This window comes from Vigna unguiculata, chromosome 9 (assembly GCF_004118075.2).
Source record: "Vigna unguiculata cultivar IT97K-499-35 chromosome 9, ASM411807v1, whole genome shotgun sequence".
In the NCBI taxonomy this organism is placed as follows: Eukaryota; Viridiplantae; Streptophyta; class Magnoliopsida; order Fabales; family Fabaceae; genus Vigna; species Vigna unguiculata.
The window spans coordinates 38,208,591-38,227,539 of record NC_040287.1 but is presented as its reverse complement, the minus strand read 5'-3'; the positions used below and the strand labels follow the sequence as shown (position 1 = coordinate 38,227,539).

General features: G+C 28.1%; 3 protein-coding genes across 3 annotated transcripts; all 3 read left to right on the top strand.

Moving 5' to 3' along the window:
* Positions 1-4,339: 4,339 nt before the first annotated feature.
* Positions 4,340-5,808, top strand: LOC114164278 (UPF0481 protein At3g47200-like). Its single transcript, XM_028048885.1, has one exon. The coding sequence runs from the start codon at positions 4,438-4,440 to the stop codon at positions 5,665-5,667; it is 1,230 nt and encodes a 409-aa protein (XP_027904686.1). The 5' UTR covers positions 4,340-4,437; the 3' UTR covers positions 5,668-5,808.
* Positions 5,809-7,116: 1,308 nt separating this feature from the next.
* Positions 7,117-8,813, top strand: LOC114164563 (UPF0481 protein At3g47200-like). The gene has a single exon (XM_028049280.1). It carries the CDS (start codon positions 7,301-7,303, stop codon positions 8,576-8,578), a length of 1,278 nt encoding a protein of 425 aa, XP_027905081.1. The 5' UTR covers positions 7,117-7,300; the 3' UTR covers positions 8,579-8,813.
* Positions 8,814-10,957: 2,144 nt separating this feature from the next.
* LOC114164386 (UPF0481 protein At3g47200-like) lies at positions 10,958-12,498 on the top strand. Its single transcript, XM_028049038.1, has one exon. It carries the CDS (start codon positions 11,052-11,054, stop codon positions 12,282-12,284), a length of 1,233 nt encoding a protein of 410 aa, XP_027904839.1. The 5' UTR covers positions 10,958-11,051; the 3' UTR covers positions 12,285-12,498.
* Positions 12,499-18,949: the final 6,451 nt, after the last annotated feature.

Here is an 18,949-nt window from a genome sequence, read left to right as displayed (position 1 = left end):
ATCATAACACATGGATGAAAAACCAGTAAAAAGAGTTGTATTTTAATTATCGATTATAATTTTTTATCCGATGATATTGATCAATCCAATCATTGATATCAAAATCAAGATTATGAATTTGATTTCTAGTAGTATAATTTGTGAAAAAGAGATTATTGGAGGTGATAATAATTATCTCATAACAAAAATCAAATAGACAAAGTTATAGTCAAATTGTTACATTTGGGATAATGCACTTTTAAATTAAAAGAGTTGTATCTTAATTGTTGTTAGCTATAATTTTCGACCTAATAACAAACTTTCAGTTTGACAAATGATAGAGGATTATCCATTGTAAATTAGGTTAAATATATTTTTAGTCCTTAAATTTTGATGTGAAATTAGAATTTATCTATATTTCAAATTTTAATACAATTTGATTTCTAAACTTTAAAAATGAATAGATATAGTCCTCCTAACCCAAATGTGTAAATATTTTTTGTGTCAAATGATGTTTTACGCTGACGTTTGAATTGTGTATCCTGTTTGACACATTATATTCATTCACTTTTAAAGATTGAGTATCAAACTATATCAAAGTTTGAAACAAAAATAAATTTCAATTTTGCATCTAAGTTTAAAAACTAAAAATATATTTAACTTTATTGAATCTTATCTAACTTGAACATCAAAATATTTGAATAGACACTGTCACATAAAATCCAATTAAACTCAACAAAACAACATTAGGATATGCCAATTAACTAGGACAAATTAGACCATATTGTGGAACCGTCTAACTCCCATTAATGGTGTAAGAAAACTGGACAACATATGCATCAAGATATATAGTCTGATTATACTCTTTAAACTTGCAGATATCTAAAATTACACGAACATGAAGAGGTAAATAACAAAAAATGCAATTTGCAGCACAATATGTTCAAATAATACACTAATACACTAGCATATTGCAAATAAATCATAAATCATTATTATAAAACTATTACAAATAAATTATACTTTTATCTTCGCCAATACATATTCTTCAATTAAATTTAAAGTTAAAGTTCTTTAACGCTAGAATTCATGTGCATACATAAGACTTAACTATTAACGTGAATGCATGGATAAGAGCACAGAGGATAAGATTATAAATACACTTCATCTAATATAATTTAAGATTCCATAAAACCTTATAGGCTAATTGATAGAATATTTTCAATTGAACTATTCATAAAAATATCATTATAAAATTATTAGAAGCAAATGACACTCTATTCTCACTATCAATTATTATATTACGCTTCAAAATTCAACTCACATAAAATATGCCCCGACTTAACTACGAAGCTAACATGTAGTTTTAAAATAAAAAAATAAATTGTGAAATATGCACAACTTGACTATGAAAAAAAAGCCCCACTGGCAGGTATGCAGACAACAAAAACTGTAAACCATAAATTTATGATGTATGATGCGGTGTGAAACGAGGATAGAATAAAAAAAAAAAAAGAGACGATATAATATTTTAGAAACAAATATTTATTTTTGTATGGAACCGATTTGTCTAAGTTACGGTATTATTCTTTAGTTGTTTTTTGAAATATACTTTGTCTTCAAAATTGAGATGTCTTCGCCAAGTCTAATCTTACCAACCATAAGGGAGCGGGTACCTACTAAATGTACTCCAACTCAGGAACAAGAAATATATAATAATTATATTATAATATGAAGATTAAATACATTTTACTTTTATGTATATTGAGGCACTTTATATATTAATTACCTCTAGGATCGTTTAGGTCCCTTCATAAATGCTAATGCATACTATATTGTAACTGTCGTAACGTTAATCATGCATATTATTGACTTGTCAAAGCAAGTAGGTCCTTGTTGAATGTATGTTTTGAGAATAGATTCTGTTGTGATTGGAATCGATTCCAATGTTTTTTCTTCATTTTAGTGTTTAAATTAAAATATTTAATTTTTTTGTACCAAATATATTTTATTCTTTTCTATTTTGATAAAAAAAATTTATTATTAAAAAAAAATTTACTACAATATTTATAACTCACCTAAATATTATTTCATATTAATTTTGCCATCAAGGACAATTTGACAATCTTGTATTTCAATTTATTAAATTTGTTTTTAATCAGTCAAATCTCACATGAATTTACAAACTTTACCTTCAAATCCACTCTATCATCATCTCCAACTCCCTTAAAAGAAATAATACAAACTTCACTTTCTTATTCACCCAAATTCATGTAATCTTTCTCCCTCAAATCATTCCTTTAAAAAGAACACAACCTTAAAGAAGATGACAATGCAAGATTATTGTCATATCACAAAGTTAACATCAACATTTAATTGTATAAACTCAATTAAAGAATTTTAAAATTTTGAGAACTTAATAAACTACAAAAATTTATTAGAAACTTAATTAAACATTTCCAAATTTATCCGATTTTCAAAATATAATTAAAGACTAATTTTTTTAGCCATGTTTTGACCATCATTGAAAATAATAAAAAGTATATTATTATTTTCTTTGTTTCTATAATGTCTAGTTTTTAAATAATTGGAAAGTAATATTAGTGAGGTAAGTATGTATGCTACCCCACCTTTTTTTCAAGTGGATCATTAAGAAAGTTAATTATTTCTGATATAAAATTTTAAATATTTTATTTATATTACTTTTAATCTTCCTGGAGAAATATAAAATTATAAGTAAAATTCATCAAATGAAAAGTGATATTCACCTAAATTCGTGATTCAAATCAAATTAAAGTTCCTTTTTGTGTGTATTTTTACCGTGATGTTGTAATCTCATTAAACATGTCTCTGTGTAAGAAAAAAGTGCTAATTAGTTTGACAACGAGATTAAAAAAAAATGCCCAATTGATGATTACTTATTAGCCGTTGACTAATCTCGAAAGTTCTTAATGTTTTGTTACGAATAAACTATTAAATTAGTAAAATATTAAATAATAAAATAAAGACATTTCAACGCTTAACAAACATCTAATGATTTATTTATCTAACAAACGAGAACGCTAATTGGAGAACATCTAATAATTGATTTATCTAACAAACAATAGAAGACTAATTGGAGAACATTTAATAATTTATTTATCTAACAAACAAGAAGACTAATTCTGAATTATCATCTGAATTAAATGAAATTAAATTAATCAGTTTATTTTGTGTGTGGAGTAATCACCAACTATGGTTAGGATTTTAACACCACCATAGGATTTTAACCTAAATGTGTCTTAACTAAGCATGTCAAGATATCCTAAAATTACACCAGAAAGTTAAAGGTAAATAAACAAAATTACATGTGTAGCACACAATGACTTTGTATAAACACCAATCATGCAAAATTCATAGATAAAAAATAAATTATATAAATATTATAAAATGGGTTAAATATGTTTTTGGTCCCTCAAGTTTTAGTAAATTTTGAAATTAGTCAATCTTCGAAACTTTATACCGATTTAGTCGTTCATATTTAGAAATGCGTAGATTTAGTCATTCTTTCCAAATTTTGTTAAGTTTATTTGACATTTTAAACGCATTTTATGAAAATATTTGAGTTAACATTGAAGTTAAGATGTGTCAAACAGTGTAAACAATTCAAATAGTATCCTGAAATATGTTTGAAACGTCAGATAAACTTCACAAAATTTGGTTAAAAGAATTAAGTTCACACAATTTTTAAAATAAATGACTAAATTGGTACCAAAAACATATTTAATCCTTATAAAATCATTAGAAGCAAATTTCGCTCTATTTCTGATGCCAATCAACATATACACATTGATTAATGAATTAAAAAACGCCCCATTTTCATCACTACGTATTCTTCAATTATATTATTTAAAGCTGAAATTCTACGCAATTTTTATATACATCACCATGTGAATGTACGACTTAACATGAGACTGATAAAAAAAAAAGACAGCTAGTTAGATAACGTGTGAATGCTTGAAAAATGGTGCTATCTTCCATAGTGATTAATATTTTTTTTTTATATTATGTTTTAGAATATGTTAAATGATCTCTATGTTTATAAATTTATAAATCAATAATTTAAAATTTTCAGTAAAATTTAAAAATGATCAGATTGTAACGGTTGAGCAATCTTATCTGTACCTCATGTCTTGTTGTTGAATGAATTTATCATTTATAGAACTTGCGACGACTTGCTGATAAAAAAAAAAATTTACAACTTGACTAAAGAATATATTTCTACAACTTGACTAAAAAAATATAGCCTAATGAATGATGCAAGCATAAAAAAAAGGCACCATAAGTTTAGGTTTGTGATTGACATCTCATAAATAGATGATGGAACAAGGAAAAAGAGATAGATGTGCAACAATCTCCCAGTGTGAGATTATGTGATAGTTCATCATTTTAATTCTGGTTCTGGTTTTGATTAGTAGAATGATGAACAAGGATGATGTTGTGATCCATGTCAAAGGAATGTTGGAGAGGGCAAACACACCCGTAACTAAAAAGTGCTCCATCTACAAAGTACCTTTACTTATTCGTCAGCTCAACCAAAAGGCTTACACCCCAAAGGTTGTTTCCATCGGCCCTTATCACCATAGCAGCCACCGTCTTCGGAACATGGAGAGACACAAAGTAATGTATTGCAAGTCATTTCTTGAACGAGTCAAAACCAAAACAAGTATGGAAAGTTGGATCAAATATATCGCAGATAAGGAAGATCAAATTCGTAAATGCTACTCAGATGCAATTCCATTCAGCTCGAACAAACTGGTGGAGATAATATGTGTGGATTCAGGTTTTATACTTGAACTCTTCTGGATAACTCACCACTATAGGACATCTGAGACGTATCTTTCAACACCATGGTTTGAAAATGCAATATTTTCTGATTTGTTGTTGCTTGAGAACCAACTTCCTTTTTTCGTTCTCAATGATCTCTTCTCTTTGTCTATTGACGATAGTGATACCACTTCATTTATCCAACTTACATTTGAATATTTTCAATATTTCAATAAGTCCAAACTGTCTCATAATCATATTACATGCCATCACTTCACGGATCTGTTACGAACTTTTTACTTATGTGGAAGAGAAAAGACTACAAGGGCCGATCAATGGCCACATATCCCTAGTGTTACTAAGTTGTCAGAAGCAGGAATCAGGTTTGCAAGCTTCGAAAGTAAGTGCTTACTGAACTTGAGTTTTTCAAACCGAGTTCTTCAAATCCCAAAATTCAAAATGGCTGATAATACTGAACAGTGGTTTCGTAACATGATCGCTTTGGAGCAGTTTCACTATCCCAAGGAGTCTTATATTACGGAGTATGCTCTTGTTCTGCAATATCTAGTAAACACAGGGAAGGATGTAGATATACTGGTTAAAGAGGGAGTTATGGAGAATTTATTAGGTGACAGTGATGTTGCAGCTGAAAAGACTAAACGTCTTTGTAGAAATATCGTTCTATCAGATTTTAGTTCTGACTATGTTTCTCTCTGGCAAAACTTGGATGCTTCGTATAAGAGTCGAAAGCTTAAATTGAAGTCAACTCTGAGACGTGATTATTGTAAAGGACCTTGGCAAACTGCTGCAACAATTTCTGCAATTGTTCTTCTAATTCTTTCCTTTATTCAAACAGTTTGTTCTGTTTGGCAGATAACATAGTATTAGAATGTCTCACCTCCTTCTCAAGACCTAGTCATAAGTCTCCTTCCTTTCCTGTTTGTTTTTTGTTTTTTTTCCTCTTTTTCTAATTGTTCACTCCTGATCTTCTTATAACATTCTGTTTGGTGTATTTTTTTGCTATGATTTATTAATGTATCGTGTTTAGTTATGTAAATTAGTATTTAAATTGATTATTATAATTAATTATTTCTTTTCACTAAAATTAGTTATCATATAAATATTTTCCTGCAGTGATTATATATGCTTGTATTTTTAAGCACAAACATCTAACTTAAAAGAGATAAAAAAACTAAAAAAGATTATAAAAAATAAGATAAGCATTTTTTAAACTTAAAAATATATGTTACGGCGACTTATTAAAGTTTTACTTTAAAAAATTATATAAAATATAAAGCAGTAGTAATAATAGTAATTTTAAGCAAAAATGTTGTGTAACCATTAAAATCAATATTTATATTTTAATTAAAAATATATAATATCTCCTTAAAGTAAAAGCATAAAGATTAAGGATGAGATACTTTTAATTCTAAACTCAATAAAAATCAACATGCAAAACATCACTATGTAACATTAATATTTGGACTAAGTTAATTTCAGTGTCTCTCTAGCATTTGATCATTCGAGGCAAATAAAAAATTGTAGAAGTAATAAAAAAGTGGTTTATATACCTTTTTAATCCTCATGTTTATTGCTCCTTCTTCTTCATGAATATTCATGAATATCCGAGGAAAGAGAATGGTAAGCAAAAACACTTTGAATCCAATTCCAATATACGCTTTTGCAGGCATAACATTATGGATATAACCTTCCCAGAAAGGAAAGAACAACTGAGGAACACATTATGACCAAACATCCTTAAGTCAATTAATTAACATGCTGCTGAAACTGATAAATTCTTTTAGCTTCCTAAAGTAAGATTGCCATCTGCTAGGTTTGCGAAGGAGATATATCAAAGAGTTTGACATTTATGTATACCAAATATCCTTTCAAAAATGTATTCTCTCTCGTCATTATCATCACCGATCTATAATTTGCTGTAAAACAAAATCGCTACTCTCATTTTCATGAGTTAAATGTAATGGTATGTTTTTAGTAAAGATTGGCCACAAGATATATAAGAATTTCTCGTATATATGATTAAGATTTTACAGGGAGGAAAGATGAAGAGGAACAGTTAGAATGCATGCATACCCGTGCTTTTGTCAATCATACTCATGCACAACGTGTATCTGTGATAAAAGAAACCCTTAGCTCACAAAAATGAGTACTTAATTATTCTGATTCTCTCAAGAAAAGCATCAAGCAAGAACAAGAACTTTCGTCACAAAGACTCAAAATTTAATCGAAAGAAAGGAATCAGGTAATTCTGCATAATTCCCCACTCACATTATTTCATCTTTGCTCATCACATTTCAACCACAACACCCATTTCTCTGGTTCTCTTCTCTTTACTATCATACATCATCTATCATGCTTATATTTTTCACTCGTATCATATATCTCAATCACTAGTGTTAAACAGACTTTTGAGTTTCCAAAAAATATCCACGTATTAGAAGGTTTTCTGCATTTTCTCTGGGGTTTTCTTTTCTGGACATACTAAGTGACCAGAATGACGAACCACAGGGACCATAAGAACTTTGTGATCGATATAAGGAAGAAGCTGGAGGAAGCAGGGCCACCAATAACTAAAGAGTGTAGCATATACAGAGTGCCCTTTGATATCCGCAAACACAACGAAGATGCATACACCCCAAAGATTGTTTCTATAGGCCCTCTTCACCACAACAATCATCACCGCCTTCAAAACATGGAAAGACACAAACTTGTTTACTGCAACGCATTTCTTGAACGAACCCAAACAAGCTTAGACACCTGGATCCGCTACATAGAAGAGATAGAGCCTGACTTTCGCCGCTGTTATTCAGAAACGCTTGGGTTCAGCAAGGAGGAACTGGTGAATATAATCGTGGTGGATTCTGGTTTTATATTTGAGCTTTTCTGGAAAGACCGTTACAACGAATGGTCGGGGAACGACACCTTTCTTTTAATTCCCTTGATAAGGGACACTATAGCAGTAGATTTGTTGCTATTTGAGAACCAGATTCCATTTCATGTTCTCACCCATCTTTTCAATCTCTCTCTCACATCTGTTGCTGGTAACAATGCCATTCCTTCATTTATTGAACTTACGTTTCTCTATTTTGAATTTTACAACACACCTGAGTTGAAATTCGATGATAATAATATTAGCATAAGTCACTTCACGGATCTAATCAGAACTTTCCACTTGCAACATCCTCCGGAAAGACGACCTCCTAGGACTACTAAATTGCTGAAACATGTTCCTACTGCTAATGAGTTGTCAGAAGCAGGTGTCCACTTTAAGGTTCTTGACAGCGTCTGTTTGCTAGACTTGAAATTTTCAGGAGGAGTTCTTCGAATGCCGCAGTTGAAAGTGGAAGATCGTACGGAAGTTTTGTTTCGGAACATGGTGGCTTTGGAACAGTGTCACTATCCTCATGAATCTTACATCACAGACTATGTTTCTCTTTTGGACTTTCTTATAAACACCAGCAGAGATGTGGATACACTGGTCCAACAGGAAGTACTGGTGAATTGGACAGGAGACACTGATTCTGTGGTCAATCTGTTCAATAGTCTCGGCAAAAATATTACACAGTCAAACATGAATTTAAATTACTGGAGTGTGAGCCATGGCTTGAATGGTTTTTATCATAATATTTTTAATAAGCTGAAATCCACTCTGAGACGTGATTATTGCGACAGTCCTTGGCAAACTGCTGCTACTATTGCTGCGATTGTTCTTCTTGTTCTCTCTGTGATTCAAACAGTGTGTTCTATTATGAGTGTGATACCGCAAGAATAGATTTGTCTTGAAGACCTGGTAAGTTCAGTTATTGTTACAATGCTAATTGTTGTGAGTGTTTTTTTAATCATTTCAATTTCGGTGTTTCAATGGTTTTTTCACTTGGAGTGTTGTATCTGATTATTCTTATCATTGCTAAGCATAAAGCTTTAGTGATGCTCTTAAAGAATATTTATGCAGAAGATGATCTAATCTAATGTAGTTAATCCCTCGGACTGCAGAGTTGTGAAATAAAGATAATGTCTTTAAGAAGCATATTATCAACATTTTATCTTTATAAGGGATTTCAAATTGTTATTATTATTAATATCGTGTTATTGTTTATTCTGTAATATCGTATTTTTACTATTATAAGATTTTATTTTAATTTATTATATTAAATCCTTTTATAATAATAATATGAATAAAGAAAATTGTCATATAAAATTTTCGTTTAAAATTAATGTTTTCCTATCACTTACAGTATTGCACCGATATCTAGAGCGATTAAAATGGATTGGAATTTGCGAGTCAATCCGGCTTACTCTAGGTTCAGGCTAGATTTGGTTGAAATTTTTTTACAAACTTCAATACGGGTTGATTTTTGACCTGACTCATAGAACCTAGCTCACCCGGGTTGAATCCGTGGTGAGCCGGGTTGGTGAGTCAGCCCGCAAATAAAAGGGTCACACAATATTTTTTATTAAGTTGGACTTTACATTTGGGTCATGTTATCTTGTTTTTTATCTTGGTTTGTTTTAAGATTGTATTAAAGTTTATTTAGATTTTAATTAGAATTATAATTTAGTTTTGACTGAAAAAAAATAAAAAATTATATTTTTTTTAATTAAGTGAACCCATTTAACGCATCAACTCGTGGTGAGCCATGTCGGGTTCGAATTTTTTTGACTTCTAAAAAGTTAGCCGAGTTAGGTTGACTCACTAAATCATTAACTCGTGGTGAGTCGAGTCGGGTCGGACCGAAATACCCGTTTTGACAGCTCTACCGAGATCATACTAATAATACTATTCTATAAATTTTAATAGACAAGAAAAGATTAATTTGATATTTAAACTTGATACTTATTTGTGTCATAAATGCAGTAAAATTGTAGCAAAATATCTGTAGCCATATTTTAGCCAAAAACATTTGTAATGACTTCAAACCATATTTGACCAATAATATAGTAATCTTGAATTCCGCAACAAAGTAGAAAATAATGGTAATGTATGATCTGACCCAGCTAACTAACGCAATCAACACCTTAAAAGCCATTTTGACAATAAGCTATGATATCAGCTTCATGTATTATTATATGACGGTGCTTAATTCGAACACGATAGCTACGTATTTGTCCTACGCTAGCATGACAATAGACCGTTATGAAGAAAAGTAGAACAAAATTTTGGTCAAATACTATCACCAATCATGGATGAACTTTAGTAAATTAAAAAATTATTAGGGGATAAACAGGGATGCATCATCATTTTGTTTTGATGTCATTAACTTAGTTAAAAAGAACCACACTTGCCGTTTTCAGCGCTCACAACAAGTATGCAAAGAAGATGGACAAATGTAAACGGTCACAGTCACATTTTTTTTTTTTTTGCATGTGATAGTTTGTTTGCATTAAATTTAGACTTTTGGACTTAAACTAGACCAATTTAAAACTAATTATATATACAAAGAGATAACAAAAACAAACAATAAAATAAAAGATGAACTAAATTTATATGAATATTAAAGAGAATAGCCATGCTAAAATAGCACATTCAGAAGAAAATTCATACTAAGATGCAAAAGATTATATAACTAGAACAATAATTGTCAATAAGATAACTTAGCATGAAACCCAGGTACCAATCTTCCTCCACATATGTATTTCTGCATTAGATTATTAGAAAAACATTAATTATAAAGTACAATAAGAGTTAAGAAATTGTAGAAAAATAATTTGAATCCAAGCTTTTAAAATTTTGAATCCAAGTTTTGTTAAGACTACCGGATAAAGTGAAGTTTGAATGCGAGCTTCAAATGTTTTTGTCAAAGATATGTGAGAAAGAGAAAAAAATTACAAATTAAGAGATACAAAAATTTCATGTAATTCTTAAAAAGTAGTTAACACTTATAAATATCATTTAGATAATATATTTTGCAAAAATGGAAAATTACAAGTTGTTACATTAAGTTTAAATTTAGAAAAAAGTCCACTGACAATAATTTATTTTTGACAAAAAAAAAATTATACTAATAATGTCTAATGTCTTAGGTAATGATTATCCTAGAGGATTGTAGAACAAGTTACTTACATAATTCATTACGTTGAAACTACATTAAACAGAATATATATATGTCTCTCTACACCAAACAACTTTAATATTTATCTCCATTCTCTTTGTTTGTAATCGACCACACGTTACATTTATATCTTGGTCTACTTGTACCAAAAGTGTCTAGGGTGAGAGACAGAGTTCGATTATTTAGAGGAATAGAATGATGAACATGGATGATGTTGTGATCCATGTTCAAGGAATGCTGGAGAACGCAAACCCACCCGTAACTGAAGAGTGCTCCATCTATAGAGTACCTTTACTTATTCGTCAACTCAACCACGAAGCTTACACTCCAAAGGTTGTTTCCATAGGCCCTTATCACCATAACAACCCTCATCTTCAGAACATGGAAAGACATAAAGTAACGTATTGCAAGTCATTTCTTGAACGAACCAACACAAGTATGGAAAGTTGGATCCACTATATAGCAGGTAAGGAGCTCCAAATTCGTCAATGCTATTCAGACGTTCTTGAGTTCAGCCCAAAGGAACTGGTAGAGATAATTTGTGTGGATTCGGGTTTTATACTGGAACTCTTCTGGACAACTCACTGTGGTACATATAACAAGTATCTTTCCACACCATGGTTTGGAATTATGATATTATATGATTTGGTGTTGCTCGAAAACCAACTTCCTTATTTTGTTCTTCACGATCTCTTCTATCTATCTGTTGGCGATGGTAACAATAACATCCCTCCACTCATCCTTCTTACATTTCAATACTTTGACTTTTTCAATAGGTTGGATTTGTCTCCTAATTTTATCACATGTCATCACTTCACGGATTTGTTACGAACTTTTCACTTATGTGGAAGAAAACAAACTACAAGGACCAGCCAATGGCCGCATATTCCTAGTGTTACTAAGTTGTCAGGAGCAGGTATAAGGTTTGAAAGCTGCAAAAGTAAGTGCTATCTAAACTTGAGTTTTTCGAGACAGGTTCTTAAAATACCAAGATTCACAGTGGATGATGGTACTGAACTTTTGTTTCGCAACATGGTGGCTTTGGAGCAGTTTCATTATCCTGATGATGCCTACATTACAGAGTATGCTCTTGTTCTACAATACTTGGTAAACACGGCTAAGGATGTGGATATACTGGTTAGAGCGGGAGTTATGAAGAACTTATTAGGGGACAGCGATTCTGCGGCTGAAAGGACTAAACGTCTTTGCAGAAATATTGTTCTCAAGGATTTTAGTTCTGATTATGTTTCTCTGTGGCAGGACTTGGATACTTCGTACAAAAGTCGTCGTCTTAAGTTGAAGTCAACTCTTAGACGTGATTATTGTAAAAGTCCTTGGCAAACCGCTGCTACCATTGCTGCAATTGTTGTCCTTCTTCTCTCGTTTGTTCAAACAATTTGCTCTATCTGGCAGATAAAACAGTCTTAGAATGTCTTACCTCCTCTCCAATACCTCGTCAATCAATCGCCTTACATGTTTATATGTTTTTTTCTTTTGATTATTCTATTATGTCTGTTATCTCTAGTTGCTGACTTAAAGCAACTAAGTTCTTCTTTATGTTTTGTTTGGTGTGTTTTTTTATCGTCAATTATTTATGTACCATGTTTAATTATTGTAATGTTAGATAATTATGTTTCATTTATATTAATTTTTCTGTGTGATAATGATCTTTCTTTTACAAAAGTATTTTATTGATTTAATTTATGTACTCTTTGTTTAATATTTGTTTGAAAATTTTTCTTATTTTCTAGTCCTAATTTATCAAAACTTTGTGTTTTAATTGTATCTACATGTTGAAGTCAACTTTTAGACGTGATTATTGTAAAAGTCCTTGGCAGATCACACCATTGTTGCAATGATGATTATTGTAAAAAGGATAATGATTTTTTAATTACTAAATTTTAATAACTTTCTCTTAAAATCTTATGTGTCATTTTTAAAGTAATTTTCCATTTTTTTATTTTCTCATTTTCAATATTTTAAAATCACTTAGAAAATGACACATTATGTTGTAAGAGAAAATTGTCACAATTTAGTAGTTAAAATATCATTTGCCTTTTTTTTTCTTCACCATCGATCATCCCCTCTCATCACTTTCTTTTTCCTCCGTCGGTTACTTGCCTCACTTTTTGCCTTCTTCTTCCTAAAAGATATTCTGGATCATGCAATCTGAGAAAGATTTTTTTATTTTTTATTTTGATATGCATAATTTAAGATACAATTGTTTCTCTCTGTATTATGTATCGTGGATTGTATCTCGATTGTGTATTTTGGAACTCAGAAAAAAAAATTGAAATTTTAGAATGTATATGGAGGTGCATAAAGAAATTCCCCTTCTCTTTTATCTTATTTATTAGGATACGCAATGGCGGATCTTCACCAAAATATTTTGGGGAGCCAAAATAATATACTCAAAATTTATATATTTAATATTATTGTGACTAATTCAATAAAAATGAATACATAATCTAGTACATTTATAATTATTAAAGAAATTACACATATCTAGAGATGGCAAATAAACCCGTCCCCGCGGGTATTGCCCGAACCCGTCCCCGTTTTGACGGGAAATCCCCACATTGACTGGGTATGGGTATGGGTATGGGGAATCCCCGACTTTTTCAGTTGGGTATGGGGATGGGTATGGGGATGTACATATCCCCGCCATAATACCCGTCCCCGCCATATCTCCATTCTCGTTTAAATTATTAAAATATTCACAACTAATTAAGTAACCCTATATATATATATATATATATATATATATATATATATATATTCTTTTTTTTATTTCTTTTAATTATTTGGTTTGTCATGAAACTCATTCGTACCTCCAATATATATTTTATCTTATCATAACGTTTATGTAATTATGTTAAAATGATGTATGTTAATTAAAAAAAATTTATGTCTCACATTTGAATATTTATATTATTTTTTAATATTTTTATTTATTATATATTTTTCTTTCACATGAGAATGTTCATACTCTCAATTTAAGGTAATATAACAAAAATTATTTACTTATTATTATTATTATTTTTTGTTTAATTTGAAGAACTTTTTTGTTTCATTAAAATAATTTTCGTTATTTTTCAACCATTGAGTATATATGTTGATATTTGAAAAATTTTCTTAATTCTCTAAGATATTTTTCATCTTATCATACCTTAATTATACATTTGATTTCCTTTGTACGATTTCTTTTGATAGTCTCTCAAATTATTTCTACAACACACATTTGTTAGTTTTTTAATATTTTTATTTGTTGTTTATTTTCATCATGTAGAAAAATATTTAGATATATTCTATCTAATTATTTTTTACTTTATAACTCATTATTAATCATACTGTAATTTTTTCACTTTAAATTATGTTTGAAGTGGTTAAAATTTATATATATATATATATATATATATATATATATAATGATATTTAGGAATAGTATATGATAATTCACTATAAGAAAAACATGAAATAGTGACTAATTTAGTCATTAACTCATATTAGTCACTATTTTTTGTCATTAATGGTAGTAGTTGATTTATTGTCTGAATCAGTGATTAAATTAGTGATCGATTCAATGATTGAACCGGTACTTGATTTAGTGACAAATTTAATTACTAATTTATTTGTAATTTAATGACAAATTTTTTTGTCACTAATGATATTTCTATTTAATTTTAACCACTTCAAACATAATTTAATAATTAGTTCTCTAAGGTATTTTTCATCTCATCATACCTTAATTATACATTTGTTTTCCTTTGTACAATTTCTTTCAATAGTCTCTTAAATTATTTCTAAAATACACATTTGTTAGTTTTTTAATATTTTTATTTGTTGTTTATTTTCATCATGTAGAAAAATATTTCGATATATTCTATCTAATTATATTTTACTTTAGAACTCATTATTAATCATACTGTGATTTTTTCACTTTAAATTATGTTTGAAGTGGTTAAAATTTATATATATATATATATATATATATATATATATAATGATATTTAGGAATAATATATGATAATTTACTATAAGAAAAACATGAAATAGTGATTGATTTAGTCATTAACCCATATCAGTCACTATTTTTCGTCATTAGTGGTAGTAGTTGATTTATTGTCTGAATAAGTGATTAAATTAGTGACCGATTCAATGATCGAATCGGTACTTGATTTGGTGACCAATTTAATTACTAATTTATTTGTAATTTAATGACAATTTTTTTTTTCACTAATGATATTTCTATTTAATTTTAACTACTTCAAACATAATTTAATAATTAGTTCTCTAATGTATTTTTCATTTTATCATACCTTAATTATACATTTGATTTCCTTTGTACAATTTCTTTCAATAGTCTCTTAAATTATTTCTAAAACACACATTTGTTAGTTTTTTAATATTTTTATTTATTGTTTATTTTCATAATGTAGAATAATATTTTGATATATTATATCTAATTATTTGTTATTTTATAACTCATTATTAATCATTATGTAATTTTTTCACTTTAATTGTATAAATAACTTTTATCTACTACAATATAAAAATTTAATGTAATTGCTATGAATATTTATTTGTCACTATCCAACATATATTGAAGTTCAAAAGATACAAAATCTATGTCAAAATTTTATTATTATGTTTATTATTTGTTCTTTGTGTCATTTTGATCAAGTGATGTATTATAACTTTTATTAGTGTATAAAAAAGAGATTCATTAGAATTTAAAAATAGAAGTAAACAAACATTTAAAATATATTTTAATTTGAATATTTGTTTTCCTTTTATATTTTTTTGAAATATTTATTAATTTTATCCACTAAGTTTCTTCAATGTTGTAGTTTGCAAATTTAATAAATGTCTTGGTTCTCATGAAATTTTATTTGGTATTATAATCTAAAATGTAGACAATTATAATTTATTTCAAAATATTTGATATGGAAGAAACAATCATCCTCCTAATATTGAATATTTGATAATATTATGTTTTCTTTACCGTAATTTTGTTCTTTTATAAAAATTAATATTGAAGTAGTTAGAATACGGGTACGTGTATGGGTACGAGATTATACCCGTTACCCGGTGGGGATAGGGATGGGACAAAAGTTTGATACCCGTTGGGTTTGGGTATGGGGATGGGGATGAATTTTTTTTGCGGGGATGGGTATGGGATAGCGAAACCCGTCCCCGCCCCGCCCCGTTGCCATCCCTACACATATCTAAAGGAATGTCTATCATTTTTTCATATTTTTGAACTCATGGTAATTGAATTGTAATTAAATTTTTCAGTTAACTTTTTTCGATGTAAATAACAATATTATCTGCAAAATATTCATCTTCCATTTTATTAATATGCATTTGATTCAAAAAAAATTCACAAGCTTTCATTTCATTGTTATGCAATAAATAACCATATTATCATGTTTTCATCTTCATCGGTAGTTTCTCTATCAATTTTAAAAAATAAATTTATTCTTTTGTTTTTCATTAATATACCTATTTAAAAAATAAGTTTAAGACTAAAAAATAATTTATCATAATCTAATCAAAAATTGAGAGAATAATTACTAAAAAAATCTATAATAATCAAGTTACAATTAAAAATCGACTATGAAAAATCACAGTACATTGTTTCTTCTTCTATATTAATTAAAAATGAATATACAAAAAGGTCATGAGGTAAAAAATAATGCTAAATGTTAAACAAATAGTTCATTATCAAGTGAGACAAGAGAAAACTACCTTATTTATTTATTTAATAATGGAAAAAAATATGAAAAAATGAGGATATAAATACTAAGTTTATGTTTTTTTTTAGTAACAAAAGAAAATAAATAAACATGAAAGAAGAATACAACATATGAAAAATTCAAAAGACAATGAGAGAAAAAATAAAAAATATCTTAATAATTTTGTTTCTTATATATTTAATTTTATATTTTATTATTTATTATTGTATTTTATAAAATAAAAAAAATACTTAATTTAATTTTATTAAATTTGAACATAATATTATTTAATTTTAAAAAAATAAAATAATTTTTAAATTTATATAATTTATATAATTTATATAATTTAAAAAAAAATACAAAATAATGAAAAAAAAAATTTGGAGGAGGGAGGGCCGTGGCCCTCGCCTGCCCCTTGCATCCTCCGCCACTAAGGACACGGACTATTTTAACACCACTATTTCTTAGGAACATTCCACATTATTTCTCTAAACTATTCACTCTTTCTTTTAAAAATACAAGGATTAAATATGTTTAGAAATTGAAATTAATACCTCTTGAAAACCTTGAACAAATTTAGTTCCTTATCTTTAGAAATACGTGGATTTAGTCATTGAAATTAAATTTTGTTAAACTTATTTTGAGATTTCAAACGTGTTTTTCAATTAACATTACATCATCAAACATGTATCAAATTGTGTAAACAAACTAAAATATTATAATGAAATGTGTTTGAAATGTCAAATAAAGTTAATAAAAGTTGGTTATAAAAGGACTAAATCCATACATTTATAGAGTTGAGGGACTAAATTGGTTCAAAGTTTTCAAGAAAGACTAATTCCAAGTTTCACTAAAAGTTTATCCCAAAATACATTTTATATGTTTTGAAATTTCTCTTCTAAAAATTTTATTCCGAAAAACTTTTTCAAAACACATTTGTATGTTTTAGAAATCTTGTTCAGAAAATCCTAGTTTGAAGATAACGTTACAGAAATCATGTATCAAAAAATTTAGAAAGTTTTTGTTAGAAGATTTCTAAAACAAATAATCTGGAAGTCAATACTATGAATGTTATAATGGTTATTTTAAAAATTGTGTGGGTACATTTAGTAATTATGAATATACAGGAAGAAAAGTCAAATCAGAACATGTTTGGACCTGAGTGAATAACAACAATACCATATTAGAGTAATTTCTAACATATGAACAAGAAAAACTTAATATTGAAGATAATTTATAGAACTTTTAAGACCAGAAACCATAAAATTTACGACTGTGTACATCAAGTGGTTTAACAAGGTATATTACAATAATTTATAAAATTTATAAAATGTGGACATGACTGAAAAATAAGAGGTTAGAAATCTTGTTATTTGGTCGTACATGTAACTTTTTCCTATTCTTCTCTACTCAATTTTCTGGTTCACACTAATACGAAGGTTTTTCACACTCATTAACAAATCACTAGAAGAATGTCTCTTTTACATACATAATTGGACTAAATGTATGAATTAAATTCACTTAGAATAAAACTTTTATAAAATTTTAAAGTAATTGAATTGTACAATTATTTAAATAAATTAAATTAAATATCTTAAATAAATTAAATTAAATTAAATTAAACTATTTTAGATTTTTTGTAACTACTTAGATTATCTAACTATTTGAATTATTATAAAAAATATGTATTTTCTAATTTAATACATTTTAGTTTGTTTTAGTTATTTAAATTTTAAAATCTAAAATAATACAATAATTAAGAATAATTCTTTTTACATAATTTAGCTTTTTAATATAATTTAATTCACTTTGTATTAATTTATTTCAGTTTAAATACTGATGAATGGTCATAATATTAATTGTATCTCCAAATTGACATCACATGTGACTCCTCATCCAAGATGGTTAATGGAAGTTCAACGTTGAATATCGAATAATGTGACTTAGTCATCTTCTCCCACGAAGACAACGTTCAAGGTCAAATCTACATGTACTTGTATGTATACACAAAATTCAACATCTTGTATAATACTAAATTCTAGTAAAGAAAAAACATTCATATAATTGCATCACCTCTAGTAAATTTGTAACAAAAAACATACTTTTTCAAAATAATTTAATTTCGAACTATTTCTCATAAGTGTTTATACAACATCGAATACCTTAATGTGTATTAAAAATATAACAGTAACTTTAAATCACAAACCACAATATTGAGCACAAATATAAAAAATACTCGTAAACTGGATGTCAATTCCTTAGATATCTAATCACTTTAGATATCATTTATACACATTATTAATTTACTAGAACCATTATAAAAAAAAACATTTATATAAGTTTTCATATTGGGTG